Genomic DNA, 27,173 nt, shown 5'->3' on the forward strand with positions numbered 1-27,173 from the left:
GAAAAGCATTGCCAATGTTCAGCAAGTCCATTCATATATTCGAACAAATAATAATCTGCGTACATGACGAAACCGCAGAAAAAGGCTTGTGCTCTACTATGTATTACTATCATTTGTTCTCAGGCTGTCTAGAAAGTAATTGGAGATCCCACCGCGTTATGTTTACATGACGAAACCACCGCTGCACAGGTAACAACACACTCTGCTGCTCCCTATCAATCACGGCGCCAGCAGGAGCAGCAGCGCCAGCAGGAATGCCGAGGCGATCACCGACGGTGCCGCAACCCGGGCGGACCTGTTGGGCAGGTAGGGGTAGGAGTCCGGCGGCGGCATCTTGCACTCGTCGCCGTTGAAGTAGATCTTCCTTGGGAAGGCCCATCCCTGGCTGAAGGTGAAGGTTCTGGCGTCCTTGCGCATGAGCACCTCGGACTGCACGTTGCCGAAAGGCCCGGCCTCCATGAGCAGGTCGTTGTAGAATTTGAGCCCGTAGAACATGCCGGTGTCGTTGATGGCGCCGTAGGGCAGCAGCGGCCTGTACTGGAAGCTGAAGACCTCGGTGACGTTGTCCAGGTTGGGGTGCTGCGCCACCAGCGTCCACTGCGTGTAGTTGATCCGGTAGTTGAAGTTGGTGATGGCGATCTTGGCGCGCCAGTAGTCTTTGTAGTTGAGCTTGACGTGCCAGTGGACGCGCACCGGGCACATGTGCGGCGTGCACTGCAGCAGCGGCTGCCCGTCCCTGCGCGGCGTGTTGACGCCGGGGGAGAGCGCGCGCTTGGAGTCGCCGGCGATGCAGCCGGCGCCGCCGTGGCCGCCATGGCCGCAGCCGCAGGCGCAGTGGGCGCAGGGCACGATGGTGCTGTTGTAGAAGGAGGAGAAGGAGACGCAGCAGGAGGGGTACCGGGAGGCGAGCTGCTGGGAGTAGGTGCAGGTGACGGTCCAGGTCATGAGCGCCTGCGTGCGGCGGCGGCGGTCGGGGGTGAGGTAGACGGTGGAGGGGACGACGCGGGCGGGGCCGCAGGTGTAGCCCGGGCCGGGGCCCTGGAGGGTGAAGTTGGTGGGGAGCTTGACGGTCTTGTTGGTGGTGCCGGCGAGGCCGACGGAGACCTGGAAGGCGGAGACGGCGGCGGTGGGGTCCTGGCCGTAGGCGGCGACGACGCCGGCCTTGCAGCAGTTGGCGATCTGCTGGTTGTAGGGTACGCCCGGGAGGAGGTCCACCACGGCGGGGGTGCGCTTGCAGCAGTGCGGGATGCCGGCCTTGAACTTGGAGCAGTCGCCCTGCTCCGTGGCCTGCGCGCCCACGATGGACCAGATCACCTCCTTCTTGGCCCACGACCACCCCACCGTCCACCCGGGCGCCATGATGTGCCGGTACATCTGGTAGTTGCTCATCGTCACCATCGCCACGTAGCCGTCGGGCGTCCAGGAGATGACGTCCCACTTGATGGTGATGTTGCCGTTCGGGTCCAGGGGATCGTAGGCCACTACTGACCGATCGATCGATCGATGAACACAACGATCAATAAGAAGGAACCCAATGCAAGCAGATGAAATAATCAGCATGCATGGATCAAATGAAGGAATGAATTGATGACACTACACAAAAGAACCTGCAACGGAGCAGCAGGTGACCGCGAGCACCAGAGCCACCAGCGCGGCGGCGGAGTCGCGGCGGAGCCCCATCGTCGACGCACGTCGAGCCGGCCGGCCGCCTCTGCAAGAACACCGCTACTGACTGCTAGCTGGTGGGACAAGTTCCTGGAGGGGAGGAAGCTGGAGGCGCCGGCAAATAAAGGCCGGCCGGCCGGGCAAGGATCGGAGGAGGGAAGAGGGAAGAAGAGGAGATGCCATCGAGATGGCACGTCACCACCAGAGATGGCTGGCGGCCCTGGCCGCCGACGCCGGGTTGGTCGAGTTGCGTTGCGTAACGAGGACTCCAACTCGATCGATCCATCGGCTCGAGAAAATGAGAAATCGCGCGCGCGCCTGACGTGGGGATCGATCCGATCGAGCCCGGTGATGGCTCCGCCCCACCTCCTCTGAACCCGACCGGTGGCGCTCGCCCTCTCTGAAATCTGAATCCGTCCGACATGGCGCGCGCGGGCGTGTGCTCTCTCGCGCGCTCGCATTGTTCCCCGCTCAAGCAACCGCGGTTGGTGACGAGGGAGGGAGGAAAGCGACGCAGGGGATCTTGCATTGGGGGAGAGAGAGGGGAGGGAGATTGGATTGGACGATGCAACGGTATCTCTCTCACCATCTTGGTAGCGCGCACGGTCGACGGCGGACGAGCACATCACTCAGCTCTCTTTAAAATCTAAGCGAGTGAGGTGGGAAGATGCTGTTACGATAGTTGCGACGTTTGATCACGCACGCACAGGGCACAGGCATCTTGATCTTTTTGATTTCTCAACCGATTTGCGTTGGACGCTGACGAATGATGATGTGCGTGCCTATGTATGTACGTACGCTCGTAGAATTCTTGATGATGTTGAAATTAAGATGTTTACCTTTTGCCGGGCCGGCCAAAAATTTTTAAGCGAAAGACAACAGAGCGAGAGGAAGACTAGATTACTGAAGCTACTGTTTGTTTTTTTTTGGGATATATATGGTACCGTATTGCCATAGAGAGTAGGTGGGTATCGCTGCACATATAATTATTCTACCTCTACCATGATAATAATAAATCTAACTAACTAACTGCGCGGCTGCATATATATGGTACTAACAGCTTGGAAAAAGTAGTACTCCGATACCAAAAGAAATGGTCAGAATATGCATATACGTGCCAATTTATTTGGCACGGTTCGGTCGATCGTTCCCTATCAGAATAAATATACGTAGTAGGGCTCAACCGGCCGGATATATATATATATATATATATATATATATATATATATGACGAGTTTTTTTACACTTAGGTGTAGCTACTCTCATCATCAGTATACCATCATGTGTATGTCCGCATATTTATTTATCATTTTGAGTATATTCATATACTTATTCTAAGATACTTCAAAGGTATGTACATGAAAAATTTCAAAAGCAGCCCTATTTTTTAAATATACTATGATTATACCTTAATATTCGTATATAAAATAAATATGTCCATATACTTTATGTATGGTCACATACCCAACATATATATTATCATAAATATTCTAGTATGAACACATACTCCGCGTACATACTCTTCGCTTCGTTGGATCAGATACGTCATGTATCATGATATATATATATATTATATATATATATATATATATATATATATATAATGTGTGTGTGTGTGTGTACGTGCGCGCGCGCGTCCTAGCTAATAACAGCCATTTTTATTCTATTTATTGGTTGTTATTAATTATTGTATGTGGGGGTACGGTATGGTGCAACGACAATATGATTGATGAACAGAAAGGACGAAAATGTGTATTGACATGAATGTGCCGCGTAGTTGCCAAGTTATTAGCTAGGACGATCAACACTGAACAGCAGGGGCGGAGTTAGAGACAAATATAGAGGGGTGCGGAAGCGAACATGATTAAAAACTAGAAAATATAAGTGATTGTAAAAATTTTGTGGGTGCAGCCGCACCCACAATCATCAACATGGCTCCGCCCATGATGAACAGAGTGGACGAATATAATCTTGATGAGCGAACCGTGCACTGATAAGAATGGTTTACTCATCAGACATCAGATATATGTAGCAGTACGAATTAGTAATTCAGAGGCCTATCTACTAATCGAGCAACTTTATTAGAGGATCGTCGGTGAATTTTACTCGCTTTCGATCGGCCCACCATTTTCATTTAGCCTTTTTTTTTTACGTACAGTCTCTAGCTAGCTTGCAAAAGCGGCATGCATGTTTCGTCAACACGCTCGGCCGGGGCCTCGACGATCTAATTCCACAGGGCCGGGGGACAAGGCCACTGCCAGGGTGCTCGGCAAGCTGCTGCTCTGTTGGTGGCAGGGAGCCATCCGTCGCTGCGAGCTAGTACTACTTGATGCGTGCCTTTGTATGCATGCCGCGGTTAGCTTCCTTCGATCTCCTCCCGATGATGACGATGATGTTACCAAGATGAGGTAGATGGCCCTTAATTTCCCAGCAACAAGTATAGTACTTCGTGTTGGGCAACCACCGTACCTTTTGCTACGTGTTTTCGGAGGCAACGAACGATTCCTCACTCCTCTATGTTGGATTGATGTCTTTCCTGATAAGTCCAACGGCCTATTAGACCCCTTAATCCCGCACTCTGATCGGGGGCGCCCAACCCATTAATAGTTGGTGGGCTCCCACTATACAGTGCCAAATAAATAGGGGTGAGGAGCCGGGACGCTCGGTACGAAGTTCACCGTGCCGCTGACACCCTCACCCACATTCCTAAACCCTAAGCCGATCTGGAGGGGGCGCTGGAGCAGTGGGAAGCACCACCATCGCCGCCACCGTCGTCCCTGGTCCGTTGCTGTTGGCGCCGTCACCCACGACAACGCCGCCGCGACCGTGAAGCCGCTGCGTCCCTCGCCGCTGCCCTAGAGCAGATCTACATCACCGAACCCGAGATGGCCGGAACGAGCTCAAGCGCTGGCGGTGATGGTCTCTCCCTCTCTCCCTCTGTGTACTTTTTCATTTCTCTGTTCTAGATTTAGGCCTCTTATGTACTTGTGAAAAGGAAAGTCAATGGAATACCCACTCGATCCGTGCACTAGTCAATCCTAAAAGTATAACAATGGTATCATTCGCCATGCTAGAGCATAGATCCAATAGGGGAAAGTGTGGATTCGTCCGCGAATCGAAAGGAATCAAAGAAACGAAAGCCAAATCGGTCTGAATCGAAAAAGAAATTCCAACCCTAACCCTAGATAACAACAGGGCCGGCGGCGACTCAACAGTTACCCGCCGTGGCCACCACCGCCGATGCACGGGACAGGGCTGCGCGGCCGCTCGCCGGAGCGCAGCCCAGGGAGCCACCGCTCGCCGCCGGGACGCCGGGGCGCACGTGCGTGGGTTCGGAAGTGAGGCGCCGTCAACGGCGAGCCCGACGGCGTCGCGCTCCCCCACCGGCGAGCGTGCACGCCGGCGAGCAAGCCGCGGCGGCGCCGCCTCGTCCTCCTCCGCGACCGCCATGGCCGTCCACGCTGCTCAGGGGGCGCCGCCGCTCTGTGGAGAGAGAAAGGGAGGATAGGGAAATGATTTAGGGTTTAGGGGTAGCCGGCGACTGCGGGTTTTGATCCCGCGAGGGACGCGGCCGGCCGCCGCCGGTCGGGCCACATTAGGCCCAAGAGGGAGCCAAACGCAGGCCAATTTTCCGGCCCAGGCCCATGCTGTGGCCTAGGCGCGCGAGGGGGGGGGGGGGGGGGGGGGTTCGCCGCGCGTGAATCGGACCGGGCCGTTTTGGTGTCTGGGCCGATTAACAGTGATGTTTTTTATTGTTCTTCCTATTTTTTCAGAAGTATTTTCGATAGAGTTTTGAATGGATTCGGTTATAATTTGATCTCTATTCAATTTTGCACCAACGTGTTTATTGTTTAGAGATAAAAGTTCACAGTATTGCTTCTGAAAATAGAAATTCCTACATGTTTCCGCTGCAAAGTTCATATAGTTGCTCTTTACTTTAATTCGAACCAACGAGACAATTAAAGTTTAAGAGCATGGTTAAAGAATTATCTTTTTGAGCATTATGGTATTGTTATTTTCTGACCAACGTTGTCAATAGCAATACTGTAATTTTAATGGTTTTTTGCATTTATTTGTATTTCTGACCAACGGTGATATAGATTTAATTGCATATACAGTTGTATGTTTTAATTTTGATCAACATTGGAATTATTGCATGCCGTTATTGTTGTTATGTTCTCACTATTTTTTGAAATTTTCAGCGGAGATGAGCTTGATGGGCTTCATCAACCACATCCCTGTAACACCCCGGTGTTAATTTTTATGCTAATATCGTGTTTAATCGGTAATCATGGCTTAATCGCGTCATTAGTGTTAATCGAGTTCGCGCGGTGAGCATCGATTTAACCGTGTTCAATCGCGTTTTTCTCTCTAATATCCGAGCTCCAAATCAACTTTCACCCCAAAGGCAAAGTTGTAGATCTTCTCTTCCTCTACAACTTTTATTTTGGCCAAATTTCATGTTCCCATATCAAATTTTGAGTTTTGGGTGGTGAAAATCGGGTCAAAACTTTTCAAACGCGGCTACTGTGCTCCACTGCGTCACTGTGCTCGCCACGGTGTCACGCGCTGCCCATACCGGCGACTGTGGCCAGCGGCGCCTCCTCCACACATCGGCCATCGCTCCTCGACGCCGCTCAAGCTCGAGCTTATCGCGTCCCGGCGCCGTCTCCGTTTTTCCCTCCCCTTCGTCCTCTCCCTCGCGCTCGCGCGGAGCCAAGCCGAGCAGAGCTCGCCGTCGACGCCGCGTCGGCTGTTCCTCGCCGCCCCCGATCGATTCCTCGTGCCCCAACCTCCCTCGCCTTGCCCCGCACCCACGCCGCCCCTCAACAAGCTCGTTCGAGCCGTTCCTCGGCCGGAATCACGCCCGCAACCGCCGGCCGCCATTAACCCTAACCCGAGCTCCGCCCCTCACCGCCGACAGCCCATTTCCGCCCCTTCTCGACCCGATTCAAGGTAGTGGTGAACTTCATCGTGCTCCACTCCGCCTCCCCGGTCTCTTTCTCCTTGAGTTCAAGCATCACCGTCGCCGGGAACGCGTCTTGCCGCCGCTTGACGCCGCTCGCCCGCCACGGGGCCGCTCTACGCGAGCTCGCGGGCCTCCGCCGCGCGCCCCGGGGCCGGCCAGCTGCCCTGGCTGCCAGGCTACCTCGCCGCCCCGCCGGTCAGACCCCGCCGGCGGGGAATGCCGCCACCGCCGCGTCCGCCCATGGCCACGACCATGGCCATGGCGTGCGGGCGCAAAGCAGAGGAGGGGGCGGGCTGGGCTCCCTGACGGGTGGGGCCCGGCTGTCAGCCCCCCTTTATTATTTTCTTTATTTGTTAAATGGATGAAATCTTCCAAAATTCATAGAAAAATTTAGAAAAATACTAAAAATGCAAAGTAAATTTTGTTAGTTTTCTTAGGTCCAGAAATTCAGAGGAAAAATACTCATGCATGTCAAATGTCAGTTTTATCCCTTCTAGAATTTACTTTGTGTTTGAGTTTGTTTGTTTAATATCTGCAGTTCTGTTGATCTAAAAATTCTGAAATTAATTTAGTAGCCTCATGTTTTCATGTGTAACCCACTGTAAAATTTTCATGACCTGTTGCTTTACACTTTTGTGTAGATCTATTTGTGTTTGGTTTAGCTTGCTAGGGCTAAAATAAATATTTTCTGTCATCAATAAAAGCTGGAACAATTCTGTGGCATGCCTTATCTTTATCATGTTGATCTGGTAAAATTTCGTTGCTATTTTATGTCAGCAAGATATGCCTTTACTTTTGTTTAGTTCCTAGCTATGTCTTTCTTTTATAGTGTTGCTAGTTAATTCTTGCATTTGTGTGTTTTCAGCGGAGGGGGCCCGGGAGCTACCCTGGCCCGCGTCCTCAGCGGCCCTCTGACGCTTTGTGGCGGGCTCCATAACTGGGGTCTCGTCGTTACGGTGCAACTCGTGCCGGCTCACCTCCTCCGGCGATGCGCCGGAGCTGCTTCGGGCCTGGCTGGGACCGCTCGGGGCGGAGCTACCAGCCACGGCCTGCTTGCCCTTGGCAGAAGGGCCAGACCCCGCGGCGCTCGGCACGGCCTATTCCTCGGACGCACCAGGGATCTGGATCCCACGGTCCGGGTCGCCCCCAGTTTGGCGCGCTGCTAGCCCACCGTCGTCGAGGGTCGGCAGAGTGGCCAGCACCGCAGCCTTCATGCTCAAGTCATCGCAGAGGGGAACGACGCCCTGAGGGAGGATCAGGTGTTCCGGGACGAAGATCTCCTCCGTCACCGCCCGCACCACGACCTCCAGGCCTTCCTGGGTCAGATCGCTGCCCTCCCCGCGGTGGGTCCTGCTGCAGTCTTGGAGTCCGTTGCTTCAGAGGGGCGATCCGGCGCTTCAGGAAGTCCCCGAGCACGTGCATCGAGGTGAGGCCGCTCTCCGCCAGTGCCCTGATCTTGCTCAGCATGGGGTCAAACTCCGACGGCAGGGACGGCTTGGCCCTCCAGGACTGGCGGTCGGAGGCGGGTTCCTCGGTCGGCATGACAAGGCGCTCGTTGGCTTCGGTGGTGGTGATCACCCACTCCTTGCGCCAATCCTCCCACTTCCCGCCAGTAAGCCCGAGGATGTAGGGCGTCTGCAGATCACTCCTCGTCTGGAAGTAGTACGCCCCCACTTCATCATTGCTCTTCCCGGACTTCACCAGGTCGAAGAAGTGGCGGAAGAGAATAATGCAGGGCCGCACCCCCACGAACATCTCACATAGGTGGACGAAGATCGACGTCAGGAGGATGGAGTGGGGCGTGAGATGCTGGAGCTGGAGGCCGAAATCCTCCAGCAGCAGTAGGAAGAACGAAGAGATCGGCAGCCCCAAGCCGGTGGAAATGTGCGAAACAAACATCACAAATTCCACGGTGCGCAGATCGTCGAGGGGAACCGAGCCTGCTCGAATTCCCCAGGCAGTCTCCTGTGGACTCCACCCAAGCAGGCGGCGCACCATGTTCAGTTCCGCCTCGGTTTGGAAACAACGGGGACGAACGAGGGACGCCATCTTGCTATGGAGGCGAGGAACAATCTGCGCAGAAGAGCAAGGAGCGAGGAGGCTCGAAGGCAAAGGGGCGCAAAGGTTTGGAAGGAAGAAGGCGAATGCGGAAAGGTAACCGCGGTATGCGGTTCGGCCCTTTATGAAGCCTGATCCATCCGGCGTGCCCCGGAACCATCACTGGAATCCAGGCGACGCTCACGCCTGGTGTTAGCCGCCCAGTCCATGACAAGGGGGCCCAGGCCCGCCAGTCAGGAGAGGTAGGTAACAAACGAAGGTGTGAAAAGGCGGGATTCGAACCGTCGCGTGCGCGCGGAGCGAGGCGGAAGCCGAACCGACGCGCCTGTACGAGCGCTGACAGGGTCAGACCTTTCGGGAACCGCGCTGGCGGAAAAGAATTCCTTTTACCCCGGCGGCAGTTGTGCCGAGCGACGTACGCGTGACTAGGCGCACCACTGTGCGTGGGGGCCTTGAGTCAGTGAGCCGTTGCATCCTGATGGGCCAGTAGGGAACCCGATGGATGGTCAAAGCTGGACAAGACTCCTGCAGCGCGCACAGTCTAACGCTAGAGGCTTCAAGTTATGCAGAGCCAGATCACAGTAGTGGCCCCGCCTGCGGGTTCGTCGCCTCTCCCGAGGTGGGCCCGGGGGCCACTGTCGGTACCCTGTAGCAAGGATACCCACTCCTACTGCAGCAAGACAGGACTCGCGTGGTCATCCATAACTACGCACTAAGGGGCGGAGCAGCCGGGCCCCAGGGGTGAAGCTCTTACCTCACCGGGCCAACGGCCCCGGACCCGCTCCCCCGCTCTGGGACGGGTCCGGTGACGCCACGTCTCCCTGAGGAGGGGAAGCTCCGCGCCAACAGCCGAGGGCCCGGACCCCCCATATGGGTCCGGGACCTCCCCGCGTCCGTCCGAACCTCCCACGCGCGTGGAACCAATATACCGCCGGGGCGGGATCCGGGAGCACCACGTGTCCCGCAGGCGCAGGTGCGGGCGCGAGTCTTCCGCTGGAAGACTCGCCCACCCACCGCATTCAATGCGGGTGGTTGAGGCGTGCTCTGCCACCGCGGCACGCGGGGCAGCTTTTGTCAGGCCTCGCCGTAGACGCGTATTACCGAGGTACACAGTGTAGCAGCATGCGCCGCATCCGCGCAGAGCCCGTCTGTCGCATTAAATGGATACGACGGCACATCACGCTTTCATCATACCGCATACGCCACAAGCTACACGGCCTGTTCAGCTACGCGACAGGCTATGCCGCAAGCTACCCCCTGGCGCCGTTTCGACAAGACAGGGCATGGCTATGCCGGACGGAAGATTCCCACGGGCAAATCAAGTAAATCCCGGAATAAGATCTTTCCCAGGCATAGCACCATAATAGCGCTAGGCCATTCGTATTAAATACAACATCGTTGGACCCACCTGTCGGGGACTCAACGGCCATGTACGCGCCTCCCTTGAGATATAAAGGGGAGGCGCTCGCTGCACAAAAGGAGACTCGCTGGACACTCTAAAAACACAAGCTCATATTCACTATGAACAATCCCGTTCTCAACCTCTTGAGAGCACAAGCAATACAACACACAGTGGACGTAGGGTATTATGCTCCGGCGGCCCGAACCACTCTAAACCCTCTGTGTTCATCGTGTTCTTGCATCTAAATTGGACTAATGCTAGCTTCTCCCCGAGTACTCACCCTCTAGGTTTAGGCGGGTGCACTACGCCACCCGGCTGTGGGTTTGCACACCACGACGAGTATTTTCTACACTCGCGTGTAGGAAAAAATCTTTTCTACATTCACTTGTAACTACTCCCACGTGTGTATCTCACGACGTAGAACGATGTATCTGGCCGAATGAATAGTATGTACGTAGAGTATGTGGTCATACTAGAACATCTATGATGGTATGTATGTTGGGTATGTGATCATCATAGAGTATATGTACACATTTCTTTTTATATACTAGTATAAAAGTATAATCATAATATATTTAAAAATAAGGATGCTTTTGATACATATCCCTTTGAAGTATTTTAGAATTAGTATATGAACATACGCAAAGTGATAAATGAGTATGTGGACATACGCATGATAGTATACTGATGGTGAGAATAGCTACACGCGAGTGTAAAAAAACCCTATGTTTTTTTAGGTTTATTTCAATAGTTAACTGATACATCTATATATATTATTCTGTGGTAGACAATATGTCCACTGATAAAAAATATATATGGTGACTTTATCAACCTTGAGAACTGGCGATCTATTCTCTTGGAGGTGTGCTTACAGATGCGGGATGGGATGTGCTTGATTGACGGTACCCCTCCGCGTCACCTACGCGGGCGACGGGAGGGGCGACTCCGCCGCCCGCCGCTAGGCTCCCCCGCCGGGCCTTCCCTTGGCCGCCGCCGCCGGTGTCCAGCAGGCGGCGGCGGCAGCCCGTGGCGGTGCCGAAGCCGGTGGCCGCGCGCATCTTCTCCCTCTCTTTCTTGTGGTCCTTATTCTCTCTTTGCTCCATAAGATCCAGTTGCTCCATCGGTCTTCCTGCTTGCTCCGAGCAACCTCTTGGTTGATAGATCCGGGGCTGTGGAGTTTGGATCCGTCACCTAATGGCTGCTGCTGCACCAAACCGGCCATGGAGTTCGAACAGGCACTTCGTTGGTGCCATTGGCGGGGCCGCCGACCGGTGCTGCTGCGGCGCCGTCTCTTGTGCGCGCAGCACCATGGGGCTTCCGGCGACGCCCCGCTCCTGCTGTGGGGATCCGTGCAGAGGTGAGTGGGCATGACTCTGCTCCCCCTTCATCAGATTCCATTCGGGTGGAGGTCCAGTTTTGGCCCAGCGCCCGGCGCAACAGCAGATGGGAACAGCTTCAGCCTTCAGCTCTCGAGCGGGTCGCCGACTTGAGGCTGCGGGTGGGCATTTGGCTGGTAGCGAGCGGCAGCGAGCAGGGCGACGGCTTCATCGGTGGCCGATGTGCTGGCGTGCGGACTTGGCTTGGAAAGTACAGGGAGAAATCTCAGTCGGCGTTATGCCGGCCGGCAATGGCGCTGCTTGTTGCAAGACTTTTCTCCTTGGAGGTTTTGTCAATATGCTATCTTATTGTTTGTAGGTCCGTGAAAGTTGGGTGATACGGGAAGCCGTTCGAGGAAATATTTGACTAGCGTAACGTTGGCGTCGGCATTGGTGACATCATTTGGTGCCATTCCCTTCTTGAAGGCAATGTCGACATATCCTTCTACTTTTGTGCCAGACGGAGGTCTATGTAAAAGGACAAGCAACAGACCATCCGAACATCAAGCTTCTAAGCAGACAAGTGATGTGCTAGATTGGTATGCGTGAATATACATTGCAAGATTGAAGTGGGAACGAAGAAGTTTGAAGTTTAGTCTTCTATGTTTCTTTCTTTGTCTTATAGCTTCTTTTTCTTGTATTTGTGAAATCCCTCATTTGAGGTAAGAGTCTAAGAACTCTTTGTAACTTTTTTGGCTGTAGTCATTTGCTTAAGAATGATTAAGGCCGGAACTTTTTCCATAATCTAAAAAATTCAGATATACGTGATGAGAGTGCGACATCTTATTTCACAATAAGAAATGAAATCACCCGCGCAAAAGCACATTTACTGTTAAATTGACTCGGATTATTGTTTTCTAATGGCACTTTTTAAAAATTTTATAAATGACTTTCCTCGCTCGATCGGCCGGAGAACGCCGCATGACTCCTTGATTGACTCTGCGCCAATTAACTAATTACAGTGGCGCTCTGATTTACCCTGCACACCAATGCAATGCAAGGAACTGTTCACGGTTTCGCTTTATCATTTTTCCAGTACCACTGGCGCCCTTTCCAGGAACCACAGTCCACTGTTCTTCCTTAGCTTTTTACTACGTCGCGTACCACCGCATGCATGCATGCGCCGCAGCTAGCTAGCTACGGACCTGCACGCAGGAAACAGCATTGATTCAACAGTTCCACATCTTTAGATCACGTACAACTTATTAAGTACAGGGTACACACCGTGTGGTGTGCTAGAGCTGCTGGCACCTCCAACTAACTCCAATAGACCCAGATCGATCTTGTCATCCCATTGGAGAGTGTCAATTAGTTAGAAGGCCGTTTATTTTCAGGACTACATGCATATATATATGCATGCTAGACATATAAATTTTGGAACTACGAAAACAATTAAGGCCTTGTTTAGTTTCCCGTAAAAAAATTTACACATCAATGTTTGGACGACACATGCATAGCGTATGCACTAGCAGAATCCCATGGTATGCCGAGTGTTAGAAACACTTGGCGAAGACCAATATACACTCGGCAAAACGTTTGCCAACGGCCGCCCTCGGCAAAGGCTACACGGCAAAGGGAGTGACGGCAAACAGCTCTTTGCCGAGTGCTTTTTCTCGCGCACTCGGCAAAGAGAGTGCCGTGTGTTATTTAGCACTCGGCAAAAAAAATTGAAAAAAGTAAAAAGAAAAGCACCCGCGTTGTTCCTCGCGCCGGCCGCCACCGCCGTCGTTCCTCGCGGGGACTCACCGGCGGCGAGGAGGCGCGGAGGTGGAGGAGAGGCGCCCTGCGTCCTCGCCGCCCCGCGCTGGCGCTCCGCAAGCCGAGCGCGCCGCCGAGGGAGCCGAGGAGGGCCACCGCCATGGCCACCGCGCCGGAGAGCAGGGGCGGCCCGCAGCCATGGCCTGCACGCGAGGGAGCAGGGGAGGCCCGGCCGCTGCCGCCATGGCCACTACGCAGGCCTCCGCGCGCAGATCCGCTCCACCGTGCCGCGCCGCGCACGGGCCGGCACGCCGCGCAGGGAGGGGTGCTGGGGGATGCGGCGTTCGCCGGCCACGAGAGGAGGGAGGAGGGGAGCCACGCTGCCGGAGCCGCGTGCTGGGAGGCAGTGGTGAGCGCGGCGGCGGCGCTGAGGTCTAGGGGGCGGCCGCGAGGAGGCAGGGTGGCGGGCGGCGAGCTCCCTGGAAGAGGAGCAGAGGCGGCGGAGAGAAGAGAGAGAGAATGGAATGGAGGCGCCGAGATCTAGGGAGGAGTGGCCGGTGGAGAGGATAAGGTGGGGAGGATTTCGAAATAAAGGGATGAGAGTTGAGAGTTGGACGGGGGTGGGAAAATTTTGTTTGCCGAGTGCTGCATCTAGGCACTCGGTAAAGCTAACTTTTCGCCGAGTGCCAAACAAATAGCACTCGGCGAACCTTTTTTTGCAGTGTTTTTTTTTGCACTCGGCAAACAAGCTCTTTACCGAGTGCTGTTATTTTGCCGAGTGTCTTTTTTGATGCACTCGGTAAATAATTTCTTTGCCGAGTGCCCGAAAGAATGCACTCGGCAAACTCCTTAGCACTCGGCAAAGAGCCGGTTTTCGGTAGTGATTAAATGTAGACGAAAGAAAAATTGGTTTTCACATATTGCCTGTAAATTGCGAGACGAATTTTTTGAGCCTAATTAGTCTATGATTAGACAATAAATTGCTACAGTAAACATGTGCTATTGATGGATTAATTAGTCTTAATAAATTCATCTCGTAGTTTACAGACGAGTTCATAATTAGTTTTATGATTAGTCTATGTTTAATATTTCAAATGTGAAAAGATTCAATTTCAAAAATTTTACCCAAATGAACTAAACAAGGCCTAAATATGTTCAGATGTTTCAATTTAAAAACTTACTTTAACCAACACGAGGAAACCTATAGCTTATGATGAAGTCGAAGTAAGCCTTAGCTTTGGAATCTTCAATTTATCAGCACGGATGGTGTATGGCATGTCGACCCATGTTAGCTTTGAGAATGAGTCCAAAGTACCCTGAATTCATTTGTCTAAATTATGATTAACCCTCAATACCTTTTTCTAAATCACCCACAATTTTAATTACAAAAAGATTGAATCCCCCAACAAAATTAACATAAAGCATTGTTGTTTGGGCATCACTTCCATGTGCTTTCACCTCTAAAATAGATAGCCACACATCTTCAGTTGGGGAATAACACAGTAAGGAAACAGTGTTGGTATGTATATATATGTTCATGCACATCCTAAAATAATATTAGTCACTTGTCCATATATCTTTTCTAATATTTTCAGCTTGCTTGGCCAAGTGCCTGTGTTAATGTTTTAACTGATCTAGTTTAATATGCCATAGCTAGGTGAGACGACAAAATGGAGATATATAGGGTGAATACTATACAAGGAAGAAATTCACCTTATCAGTCAGTATATATGAAGTCACAAATGCAACATAAGCAACAAAACGTGGCGTACCGGAAACATAGCGCACAACTTATTCACTCTGTTTTGATGGCTGTGGCTGGTGGCTGGTGCTGATTTGCTGTGAGAGAAATGTACTGCTGCTCGCCGGCTGGTGGCGGATGGTTGATGCTGATTTGTTATGAGAGAAATATAATGAACATACTCGCTGTTGTTTGTTTGTGTGCGGCTGTAGAGGCCGGCCGGAATATTTTCCTTTTCCAAAATGCTCGCTATTGTGAAACGATATATAGATGGGGCCCGGCATGCCGCATGATCTGAGTCACCAGCCGCTTGATGCTAGCTGCTACCGTTGAGCCTGCCGGAGCCACCACAACACTTGCGGATGGCTCGGCGAGACTATCAAGACCAAACTGTTGGGGACTTGCACCTGTAGATACACATACACCAACACGGCGACACAGCACCTCCTGGCCTCCGGCCTTTCAGCTTTTCACAAGCATATGCTCATTTTCTTCGCTGTTCTCTAAATAGTCGTCTCACTCATCCGATCCATCCCTTTGACACATCCATGCGATCGATCGAGCTTGGAAAAGGAACCTTTCGATCTCTCCTGTCCTCTATATGTTCAAAGCTCATCACCAGTAGTGAGACAAAAATAAACAGGCCCTCACTGTTCTTTTCCTTCTTTTGCTGTGCCCCTCATCGCTCCCACCGTCATCATCTCACCCCTGTAAACCTCTCTCCTCCTCCACCTCATGCCCTCGATCACTACTTGCCGTCTCTCCATTCGAGCCTAAAGCTTGCAGTTGGTCGCCTCCATCAAAATTCCTCACCATGCTTGATGCCACCAGCAGGAGGAGGAAACAGACCACAAAAGAGGACCTGTTCTCTACCATGGTATCATTCGTTCTCTTGTGTTCCTGTCCATCCCAGCTGGAACCAGCATGCAATCATGCATGTGTTTCATCATCAATTCATCATGTACTATATATATCCATTATTATATATATTCCTCACATTTCTCCTCTTTGGTGTCGATCTGTTCTGTTAATTTGGAACGAGCGAGCAGCCTCAACATGGCAGCAGGATCATTCCAGCTGATCATGGCGGCGCTGGCCGTGGCGGCGGCAAGGAGGCGCATCGTAACAAGCAACACCACCACCAGCTTCCCGGGGCTCCTCCCATGGCTCCTCATCCTGGCATCATGCCAACTGATCAGGCCTCGATGAGCGCCGGCGATGGGTCCTCCAGCTGCTCCCCCTGGGTCAAGCCGGGCTGCATGATGGAGCTCGCCAGGCTCGACAAGATCCCGCCGCCGGAGTCGGGGCTCCCGTGCCCGCGCTGCCGCTCCGCCGACACCAAGTTCTGCTACTACAACAACTACTCCCTGTCGCAGCCGCGCCACTTCTGCAGGGCGTGCCGCCGGTACTGGACGCACGGCGGCGCGCTCCGGGACTTCCCCTTCTCCACCAGCGCCGCCCGCCGCAACAGCAAGCCGGCGGCGTCAAATAAGCACCACGAGCCGCCGTCCATGGTGGCCAGCTGCTGCGCTTCCGGGACAGGCGGCGGCGCGGCGTCGCCATCCTCGTCCTCCGGCACCAGCGCCGCCGCTCCTGGTGGCGGCGGTAGAGCGGCCGCGGCGGCGGCCATGGCCGTCACGCACGCGCAGCCGCTGGAGCAGCTGGCGTCGCTGGCAGTAGGCGCGGAAAGCCACAGAACTGTCGCGTCGAGGCTATGGTTGCCCGGGCACAGAAGCTCACAGCAGGATCATCCCTTGGGCTATTGTCGTCAGCTCGGCAACATCACCGGCGCTGCCACCACCGCCATTAGACTAGAGGTAGAGCGCCAATGGTATCCTCCTCCGCAGAGGCAGCCCTTGTCTTTCTTAGGCTACATAAATGCCGCCGTCGCGGCACCACCTACGCCCGCCGCTGGCCTTCTCGGTGCATCAGACGCCGGCGTCACCACCGAGGCCGGTAGCTTCGCCGGAGGACAGATGCAAGCAGCCATGATCATCTGCAGGGTGCCCGGCTCGGCGGCGCTGACCACGGAACCGGCGGCGGCGTCCGAGATGATGGCGGGGAACCCACCGTTACCTTCAACGGAGACAACGACGGGGACACTGACGACGACGAGCTCGCCGGGAGAGTTCCTGGTGGAGAGCGGCCTTTCTCCTTATTTCCTTGGTAGCGGCGGCAGCTGGGCATGCAGCTACGGATCATGCTCCGCCGGCAACGACGGCGGCGGCGGCGGAAGCACCAGCTGCACGGCCGCTCCGGGCACGTCCGTGTGGCCGGACCCGTCAGGCCTCACCTCGTCGTCTTCCGGTACCATACTGTGACCGAAGCACATGGTGCCGGCCGGCAATGGCTGATCGATGCTGCAAAAGGCAGCCTATGGCTTAGGCTTAGTCGGCTACTGAAGAGTAGTGGTAGTAGATCAAACTAAGGAGCTAGCTAGAACTAGAATTCGTGGTCCAAGATCATACGACTAGCTAGTAGAGGGGGCTTAGGCTTAGGCTAGACTAGGCCCTGTTTAGTTCCTAAAAAAATTTCTACACTACTCGTCACATCGAATGTTCGGACACATGCATGGAATATTAAATGCAGTTGAAAAAATAACTAACTACAGTTTAACTGATTAGCATAAGATAAATCTTTTTAAGTCTAATTAGTTCATGATTGAACATTATTTGTCAAATAACAACGAAAATGCTAAGCATCAAAATCCAAACATTTTCGCGAACTAAACGGGGCTTAATCTGATCTAGAAGCTGAAGGCGGTGGTTTTTACTGTTGCCCGAGCGGTTCTATACTTCTATCTCTTGCTTTAATTTTCACTGCGGCATGCTACATATATTGCTACCTCGATGCTGTTCTTGTACTGTTCAGAATGGGCTAAAGTGTCTGCTGTAACTGCTGGGTTTTGATATGCAATTGAAGCTGCGTGATGTGTACCAATGGAATCCACAATGCTAGACGTACGGTCTCCTTCACGGCTTCTAAGTTCTAAGTTCTAGCACTATTATTATTACTATTATTCAGAGTTCAGAGGCTGAATCACACTGTGGCAAGACCACTAAGAGTACACCAAAACGAAAAACATTGCAGCTAGTTAAGAAATCAAACTGGCTTTTGTAAGAGAAAGGGATCAAATTGACACACAGACATTGAGATCTCAACTAGAGTTTGAGTGCATTGTCTTGTGTGCAGCATCCTTCTCGGACTGACGTTGCCCGCCGGCGCCGCCACCGCCGACCGCTGTCCGCTTCGCCTCCGTACCCGACGAGTTCAGAGGCCGGGACCTCCTTAACCACAATGGGCGCCCCCGGCGGGATCCCCAGGAATCCGCGGGGCTCGGGCACGTAGACCTCCGGCTCGACGCCAACGGTCCCTAGCGGGCGCCCTAGACGGTCCACCGTCGGCGGCGGCCGCGGTGGCGCGGCCGCCGGGACGTGCTCGACTGCCGGTGGAGGAGGCTCCACGGCCGGCTGCGGCTGCGGCTGCTCCTGCTCGGCCAAAATAGAGGAGCCCTCGAGGAGCGTGAGGAAGGCGGCGCCGGCGAGCGAGGCGCGGGCGGCCACGCGGGCGCCCGGGAGGTGCATGTACGGCGGATCGTCCAGCCAACCCATGGGCCATGGCTACCGGGCGGCCTGCCGGCCTCTCCGGCAGCGGGGTACCTTTTGTTTGGAAGGAAACGGCGGCGGCGGCGACGGTTTCGATCGATCGCCTTTGGGGGATTGGGGTATAGTTGTCGAGAGCACGAACCGTGTCGTCTCGTGCCCAAGTAGGTCTCGTGTGTGAATTTGACTCGTGGTCAAGTCGTTTCGGTTCAAAAAAAAAAAATCTGATGCTTCGTTCACATCTGCACAAGTACTGTAGAGACGGCGCCCTTGGAGCGTCTGTGTTTTCGTGAGGCGACACGTGCCCCGCGATGCAAAAAAAATGCACAGAGAGACGCACCCGACACAGGTCCTGGATTCGTCGTCGCCAGCTGCCGCGGGTCCTCGTCCGGGTCGGTCGCGCCGCGGTCTTCCAACAACAGCTCTAGGGGCGTCTGCGCCGACTCACCCATGCTGGAGCCACCGCCCGCGCCCAAGCGGGCAGTCCTCGGCGTTGACGCCGCCCGCTGCTAGACGCCATTCCTAGCACCCAAGCCGCTGAGGCGGCGGGTGCCCGACGAGCGCGGGATCGCGGTCATGGGTGCATAGCTCCCGATCGGCGAGATGGCGCGGCGGCGGGTGCGCGGCTCCTGTTCAGCGAGATGGCGCGCCGGTGGATGGTGGCCATCTGCCGAATGCGGCGGCGAGGCCGCGCCCAAGCCACCTACCTCTGCCCGCGCCGCAGCCGATGGCCGCGTCGAACCCGCCCGCGGCTGCTGGATGCACGAAGTGAGGGCCCTGGTTGGAGCTCTCTTGCGCTCGCGCCTCCTCGCTTTGCACGTGAGGCCGCGCCGTCGATTTGCCGCCTGCAGACTTCTGGGCTCGCCGGAGGCCGCACCGCCCGGATCCGCGCGGGCGTCGCCAGTCCCCACGCTACTGGGCTCACCGGAGAGGCGGTGGCAGCAGGCTGCAGCAGGGAGGAGCGCACATTGGCCGGCACGTGAACAAGCCACGCGGGTGGAGCGGCGTGGCGGTGGAGGGTGGCGGGAGTGAAGTGGTGCGGCACGAGCGGTTGACACCGGCGACGAGGCCAAAAAAAAGAGGCCTGGGGACGATGGTGGGAGTCCCACGGTGGGAGACGAAGAGGATAAGGAAGAAGGGAAAAAAAGAAAAGAGAAAAGGAAAAAAAAGAAAAGAGAAAAGGAAAAATAGAAAAGGAAGGAAGAAGAAAAAAAATGGAAGAAAAAATTTAAAAATGGAAAAACAAGACGAAGAGGATAAGGAAGAAGGGAAAAAAAGAAAAGAGAAAAGGAAAAATAGAAAAAGAAGGAAGAAGAAAAAAGAAAAGAAAAAAGAAATGGAAGAAAAAAAATTTAAAAATGGAAAAACAAATAAGTGGAGCGCACCATATACCTAGTAAACTACATAGTACGTACGTATACTACTACCCTGACTTCCGATCCTGAAATCTAATTTGGTCACGAACTGTGTATTGTACGTAATTAAAATTTAAACAGGTGTGGTTTTATATGTATACAAATTAGATTCACAATTGCAACTGGTGTCCTAGTTCGAAAAAACAGAAGTTGAGGCCGTGTTTAGTTTCCCATTTTTGGATTTTTTGAACGGGAATCTTTTCATATTTGAAGTACTAAACATAGACTAACTACAAAACTAATTACAAAACTTGTCTGTAAACTATGAGATAAATCTAATGAGTCTAATTAATCCATCATTAGAGCATGTATACTGTAACTTTATTGTAGCAATTTAGTGCCTAATCACGGCCTAATCAGATTCATTAGATTCGTCTCGCGATTTACAGTCTATTTGTGTAATGTGATTTTTTTTCCGACTATATTTAATACACCATGCAAGTGATTTACAAAAATTTTGGAATTTTGAAATTTGAAACTAAACACGTCCTGAGGAGAGTGCACTCCTACTGTAATTCTTCTCCTCTACGTCAGCAGGCTTTGAGGTTGAGGAGAGTGCAAAGATTTGCATAAATGTTCCTTGGGATTCGAGCGAGGGATCGCCGGGGCGGTGATGGTGGCATACTGATGCAAGAGCAGTTGAGCTATGGCCTGACGCATCACGGGAGTGGCCGCTGTCACATAACTCTGAGGAATTCTATTGCTAACAGAGCAAATTAGTTCGCAGATCAGAAGTTCAGGACACCGGAAGTGCCCTGCCTGCCTGTCTGTCTGTCAATTTGCCATTCAAAATCGAATCACAAGATATACCTAAGAAAAAAAATACATCGGTAACTGCTTTGCTCCCTTGCTATTGCTTCGCTACGAACATGAGTAAAAGCTCGTGAACTTCTGTTCAACTTGGTGACCCGATCACAATTTTATTTGATTCTGACAACTAAAATTGTGTCCTGGAACTAAGTGTAAGCTTAATTTTGTCCAACTCTTCACCTGGCCTTGTGGATCAATTAGTGATTAGTGTCCCTTGCAACCAATAGTGGGATGAACTAACCTACACAACACGAAAACATGGGACTTGTTAGCATAAAGGCCCATAGCAAACAGACAGTCAGACAATTTGGAATATGGAAACAATCGCATAGCAACCCCAAAATACCAAAGGATGGAATCAATGAACAAGTAAATTAAAGCAAGAAAACACAAAAGGGACATACACTCTCTTTCCTCAAGCCATCTGTCAAACAAAACTCAAATAAAACAGCCATCGAACCTGAAATCATACCCACACTTAATTTTCAAGCACCTGAAAATGTACTTACATTTGTCACTTAGTGCATTGCAACTTTGCTTTCTCAAAGACAGGCAACAGTCAATACACAGGTGGCCTGCAGCACTTGCAGCCATATTATGAACACTAAGTACTTTCTTGGAAGATTGTCGAAATAACAGTAATACTCAGATTTTTTATACTGAAACTCCAATTGGAAGACAGACAGTATAACAGAGCATGAAAACACAACAATGTGTGGAGTTAGGATCCTCATATTCATATGAATAGAAACCATGTAGGAAGTGTGTCACTATTGATCCACTAAAAGATTAGAACTCTTATAGCTAATTGCAAAAAATTCCGGCAAACAAACAACGAATAAAATGGACGCATATCATCCCTGATCCAAGCATAGCAGTCAAGAGAAAGCCAAAGAGTTCATGCTGGATTGCACCATCATTTACAGAGAAATATAATTCCACCATAACTCATTAAATCTTCACAGTAAATGCAACACCTGATACGGTACATGTAAAAAAAGAATATTATCTGCAGCTTTCTCCTAAAAAATCATTTTTTAGAGCCTAAAGCAGTTGCAACTGGCGATTTTATAATTGGCTAGTCCAGAATACAAAACACCAAAGCATGGTTGAAACTGAAAAGAAATCTGATTACTCATGTTGAATTCAAATTAAATAAGCCCATGAAATCCTGGTAAATATTAAGATTTTCAGATACGATCTGCACATCTTGCTACTACTCAAGGAGGCTGTTCAGAAACAACACTATAACAATTAAAATAGTAGCATAGATTATGTACACAACTTTGAAACCCTCTGGAATGTACTCCTATCTAACAGGATATATCTAACAACAGGATATCATTGAATGGGATATTTCAGACAGACTTATAATTAAACAAAGAAAAGCTAAAATACAACCATCAGTAGAACTAGTAGTTAAGGTATGTGCTGTCATTTTGTCTGTTCCCGGTCAGGTTTTGAAATCGATGTACCTATCAGGCAACATCTTTTTTCTCTATTGGCACATATAATTCAACAGTATATTTCCAATTTATACCAATTGGAAACGAACAGGAGTTCAACATCAATGCTTCACGGAGCAATCCATAAACATTGGTAGAATTTAACATAGGTGCCTTCTCCCCTACAAATTTTCTCATTGATATGGACATTGCAACTAATCTTCTACTTGGGATGAAGGAGGAATCAAATGTCACTCTTAAACGGGGTCACCTGGAGAAACGTAAGCGTGTAGAAATGATCTTGACATTGATCAAACAGTACCTCACACCATCATGAAGCAACTCAAATCTAGCAAAAGTCATACCTTTGCACGGTCAGGAATTGATAAGGAACAGCATAGTGGCGACATTCAATTCAACAAAACAAAAACAAATCAACGACTATCAGACGATACACGAGAGCCAGCAAAATCGAGCAAATAAAGCGAAATCGAACCTTTTTTCACTTGTAGTCAAAGGAGGGAACGGCCGTGGGGGGCAAATCCATCTCCAACACCTCTGACTTACGATCCCCATTGTAACACCTCAGGTGTTAATCACCTATAATTAAACTAATCACGGCCATTAGTTCCAGAAATCACGCAACAAATCATCAAACAAAAACTTTGCTTCTCAGCCTGGGCCGGACCGGTCTGACCGGTTGAACTGGGCTGAACCATTTTGAGGGGCCCCACAACATTAAACCACACACTCTCTCTCCCTCACCAACTCACTCCTCCCCACCGTGCTCAGCTCGAGCTCTCTCCCTCTCATTTCCTCACTCAAACCCTAATCTCCAAATCCTTCCTTCCATTGGATTCCAAGGCCGGGGAAGGATTAAATCAGCGTAGGGGATCATCTTCTCCTTGATTCCATCCTTGGGGAGCAGGAGATTCGAGTTCTTCGTGCAAGAAGGAGCTCACTCAAGGTATTAAGGCTTGTGTGGGTCGATCTCTCCTTTTAGATGATTTTAGGCAATTTCCTCTGGTCAAACACGTCTAAATGTATCCCTGAACAACACGTCTAAATGTATCCCTGAACTAGTGCCTAGAAGGGTTTAAGGACTTGTGGGCGATTTTCGCTGCGCCAAGGATTCCAGCTTTTGGTTTGGGTTGGACCGGTCTGACCGGTCGGAGAGACCGGTCTGACCGGTAGGGGCCGGACAGTCCGGCCATTGGATCGGATACTCCGGGTTTGTGGTAGTCTGGACATTCCGGGTTTAGGTCCGGATTCTCCGGACTTGGGAGTTCGGATACTCCGGAAATACGTCCGGATACTCCGAATTTTTGGTCTCGAGTCGCACACAGGCCAGACTGGTCTGACTGGTTTGGCATACCGGTCTGACCGGTGCTAGCAGGGCTGAGAGGGTTAAATCAGGGTTGTTAGTGAAAATAGATAGAAATTGAGTTGGTTATTGGTTACTTGTAATTTTTATAAATCATGCACGCATTCTCTCATGTCATATGCATATGCATACGTGTAGCAGCCGCGGCGGAGGAAATTGTGTACGAGGTGGTTGCGGAGCCACAGGAGCCACAGGGGCAAGCCCCGCAGCAGGAGGTTCGCGAGGAGTTGGCCCAAGGCCCAACTCACCCTAGTGCCGAGCAGCAGACTCAAGGCAAGCCCCGGTGCACATCCTATTATTTCAACTTATAACACCTATATATGTCTCTATTACTGTGCATTATGTTTAGAAATTGTTTGAAACCATAGTTGCATGATCCCTAGGTTTTTCCCTGAGTTATACTAGAATGCATAGGACGTTAGGAGTGCTATGCTTAATGGTTCTCGGTAGAAAAGATGAGTGATCTCTTGTCACTCGCGAGATATAGGATATTTAGAAGTCGAGTAATTTCCGGTTACTCGCGAGATATAAGTTATATATATTTATATTACAGTCCCTGAGTTATTGAATGTGATATGGAAATGTGAGACCGGACGGGGAGTGATGATGATGTATAGGTATGGCAGCAGGACCGGGTTCCTAGTTGTCTTAGCCCCGTCTGAGTCGGTTAAGGACCGGTCATTGTCGGCAATGCTGATCGGGGATTGAATTGTACTAACCGCATGACGGGAGTAGGAGGTAGTCGAAACCGGTAAGCCGAGAACTGCCTTGTTTCGAAAGTACAGAACTTCTACACACCCCTTAGGGCGAGTCGAGTGGCCACGGAGAATTGTGATGCATATGTTTATTTTTGGTGGTCTTTCGTAGGCCTCGGCTGACTATATGCAGGTGGGGCGGTTCTGTAGTTCAAGGCGGGGAGGGGAAAGGTTGGTGCGTGGGGTCCGACGGGGCTTTTGTGTGCCGTGTTGGTTAGATCCACCTTGCAAGGTTAAATCGAATCGATTCGCCGTGTAGATGGTGAATTATATATATATATATATATATATATATATATATATATATATATATATATATATATATATATATATATATATATATATAAAATGTTGAAAACCTTGAATTATTATGATTGCTTCACCTTGTGTGCAATAGTTGAATTGTGCAAATATTAGATTGAGGTTAATCTATATAGAACTTGGAGCTAAAATATTGAAAATAAGCATCCACTTTTAGATGCTTTTCTGCAAAATAAACCACCAGCCAAATGCCTTGCATGTCTAGGTATGTGGGCTAAGTTAAACCCACTGGTCGGGTAAGCCTTGCTGAGTATTAGTATACTCAGAGTTTGTTGCCACAATCATTTCAAGCCATCCGGATGTTGACTTTCTGCCCCTGCTGTGTCAAGTTCATCCGCCGAGATGCAGAGGGGTGGGAAGTAGTGGAGCGAGACCCCCTAGGCTAGGGAGTTGTCGGGTTGCACCCTTGAGGGCTATGTGTGCAACCCCTCTGTTTTGCGAGGACCAGTCTGACCGGTCAGTGTGACCGGTCTGACCGGTGGTGTGGATCCGGCAGTGGCAACCGATCTGACCGATTGAAGGAACCGGTCTGACCGGTTGGGTGCAGTCAGGATAGGGTGGAGTAAAGTTTAGATGTAGAATTTGTTCCTTTGAACATTGGTTACCCTTGTAATATTTGTAAAAATTATTTCGTTTATGTAACCTTTATGTATATTTGGAACTCGGCTTGTAAAATAAATATTTCATATTGTTTTCATTCCTGTATTTTCAAGTATTATGTCGTGCTTGTACCATCTGCGTCCACCTTCGCGTGGGACTACCGGTGTTGTTTCGATCGGGCCGTGAGTTGAAAAATGATCGCCAAATTAAACCATTAAGCTAATGCGATTGATGTGTTCAAATGACGGCCATTACGCTTAATTTGAAATTTTAATTTGACGATTCCGTCACAGCCACCAGCAACCTTCTCCTTTCTTCTTCTTCCCGAACAAACCGCCAAGCCAGCCAGTCGAGCTCGAGCCAGAGTCAGGGACCGGAACCTTGTGAACCGCGATCGGCGGCGCCGGCGACACTCCCAGGAAGCTAGGTGGTGCGTGCTGGCCAGGATCCTGCCCGGGGTACTGCAGCAGTTCCTCCGGCGCGGCGGGGCGACCAAGACGCGGTTGAGCATGATCGCGGCGCCCTCGACGAGCGCGAGGAGGGCGCCGCCGAAGAACGCGGACCTTCCGGAGGCGAGGAGGCCCTGGCGCATCCGCCGGTGGCGGCGCCGGAGGCGATGGAGTTCCAGGGGTCCTCCTTCGCGAGGGCGTAGACGAGGGCGCAGTCGAAGGTGGAGAAGAGGCCGCCCCAGACGGCGAAGCTGCCCCCGGCGCGCGGCGCGAGCATGCGCACGGACGCGGCGCCCCCGGCGAGGCGGTGGCCGTTGGGGGAGTTCTAGAGGCCCTTGAGGAAGTCGAAGGCGGCGCCACCCACGGCGCCCATCCCGAACGCGCCGCCCACGTCGTCGATGATGCGGTCCGGGCAGGGCTCCCGCGACGTCTCCGGAGTGGCCATCTCCTCCGATCCCTCAGGCGGTCCCTGGCGGCCGGGGAAACCCTACGCGCGGGCGGAGACGGCGCGGGTCGCGATAGTGCGGGACGGGCGGGCGGGCGGCGCGGCGGGGAGGAGGGAGGAAGGTGTGGTGCGTTCGAGGTTTCGAGCCCACCAGGGCGTTCTTTTTCTCTTTGCACGGCTGGGCTTTTTGGGCCTCCGATTCTATTGAAGTGGATAGTGGATACAATACGGTTGAAAAATGATTACCATAATCCAGTCAGTCATTTTAGTTTTTATTACACATGAAAATGTGAAAATTCTTTGGCTGATATATTTTTACCAAACACCATACAAAAGCAGACCCTTGTAAATGTATGTACACTCATTCCCGTGAATACACGCACGCGAGCCACCTCTGAGAGACTGAAGGACCGTGGGATCAGTTGATGTGAGAAAAGTGTTGCCTTTACGTGAAGAACGGTTGAAGTTGAAGGGTGCATACGCTTCACTTCCCGTAGTAGTACGCTTCTTTTTAAAAAAAACAAAAAGCCGTAGCAACCCTTAAATATTTCTAAAAATAAACTGAATGCTAGAGTCCTAACCTTTTATTGTGTTGAATTCAGCGTGATTGTACTCTTGCTACCGAATAAAAGGGATTGGTCTCAAGAAAAAAAAAGAAAGGCCGGATCTCCCGTATAAGGCATCACTTCTACATGCCACCGTACATGTCATTTTGATCAGCCTGATAATTTAATTCAAAAAAATAAAGTTTGTTTGAATTATACCCAAAATGTTATATACATCAGCTCCCTCATCTGCTTCTACGCCCAAGCCGAATAGAGATGTTTTTGAGAAAACTTAAATCGTGCCAATGATAGAGTGAAGAAATATATTCAATTTGACCGTCAATTTTAGGGACATGGTGACTAAATCCACACTTGTGGTGAAGAGCCCAACTCCAGGATGGTTTTCCTGCACACTCCCGCCTTTATCCTTCCAGCCTATTTGTGTCTTACCTTTCCCCATCTCAGATTGAAAAAAAAAAGTTGAATTCTGCAT

The 27,173-nt window shown here is 51.4% G+C and overlaps 2 protein-coding genes, 1 long non-coding RNA gene and 1 pseudogene across 4 annotated transcripts; 2 read left to right on the top strand and 2 right to left on the bottom strand.

Annotated features, from left to right (window-relative positions):
• Nucleotides 1-2: 2 nt before the first annotated feature.
• On the bottom strand, nucleotides 3-1,912 carry LOC120652055 (COBRA-like protein 5). 2 transcript variants are annotated; one of them, XM_039929750.1, is made up of 2 exons: nucleotides 1,608-1,912; nucleotides 3-1,481 (listed from the first exon to the last, which is right to left on the bottom strand). In XM_039929750.1, exons 1-2 carry the CDS (start codon nucleotides 1,678-1,680, stop codon nucleotides 220-222), a joined length of 1,335 nt encoding a protein of 444 aa, XP_039785684.1. In that variant the 5' UTR covers nucleotides 1,681-1,912; the 3' UTR covers nucleotides 3-219. The 2 variants fall into 2 exon arrangements, with proteins under 2 accessions (XP_039785684.1, XP_039785682.1); XM_039929748.1 differs by having other exon boundaries at nucleotides 4-1,484; nucleotides 1,608-1,898.
• A 9,042-nt stretch (nucleotides 1,913-10,954) lies between these two features.
• Nucleotides 10,955-12,233, top strand: LOC120652056. Its single transcript, XR_005666435.1, has 2 exons — nucleotides 10,955-11,451; nucleotides 11,790-12,233. It is a non-coding gene; the product is annotated as an uncharacterized LOC120652056 (long non-coding RNA).
• A 3,839-nt stretch (nucleotides 12,234-16,072) lies between these two features.
• Nucleotides 16,073-17,230, top strand: LOC120648095 (dof zinc finger protein MNB1A-like). The gene is made up of 2 exons (XM_039924855.1): nucleotides 16,073-16,505; nucleotides 16,779-17,230. Exons 1-2 carry the CDS (start codon nucleotides 16,073-16,075, stop codon nucleotides 17,228-17,230), a joined length of 885 nt encoding a protein of 294 aa, XP_039780789.1.
• Nucleotides 17,231-25,528: 8,298 nt separating this feature from the next.
• LOC120648096 lies at nucleotides 25,529-26,135 on the bottom strand (annotated as a pseudogene).
• Between the last annotated feature and the right edge of the window lie 1,038 nt (nucleotides 26,136-27,173).

Source organism: Panicum virgatum, chromosome 9K, assembly GCF_016808335.1.
Source record: "Panicum virgatum strain AP13 chromosome 9K, P.virgatum_v5, whole genome shotgun sequence".
Taxonomy (NCBI): Eukaryota; Viridiplantae; Streptophyta; class Magnoliopsida; order Poales; family Poaceae; genus Panicum; species Panicum virgatum.

What these genes read in the sequence shown, in the direction of transcription:
- LOC120652055 (XM_039929748.1), bottom strand. Translation starts at nt 1,680, where the DNA reads ATGGGGCTCCGCCGCGACTCCGCCGCCGCGCTGGTGGCTCTGGTGCTC. An exon ending in CACCTGCTGCTCCGTTGCAG is followed by an intron (nt 1,485 to 1,607) that starts GTTCTTTTGTGT and finishes TCGATCGGTCAG; the next exon opens with TAGTGGCCTACGATCCCCTG.
- LOC120648095 (XM_039924855.1), top strand. Translation starts at nt 16,073, where the DNA reads ATGGCTCCTCATCCTGGCATCATGCCAACTGATCAGGCCTCGATGAGC. An exon ending in CACCAGCGCCGCCGCTCCTG is followed by an intron (nt 16,506 to 16,778) that starts GTGGCGGCGGTA and finishes TGTCTTTCTTAG; the next exon opens with GCTACATAAATGCCGCCGTC.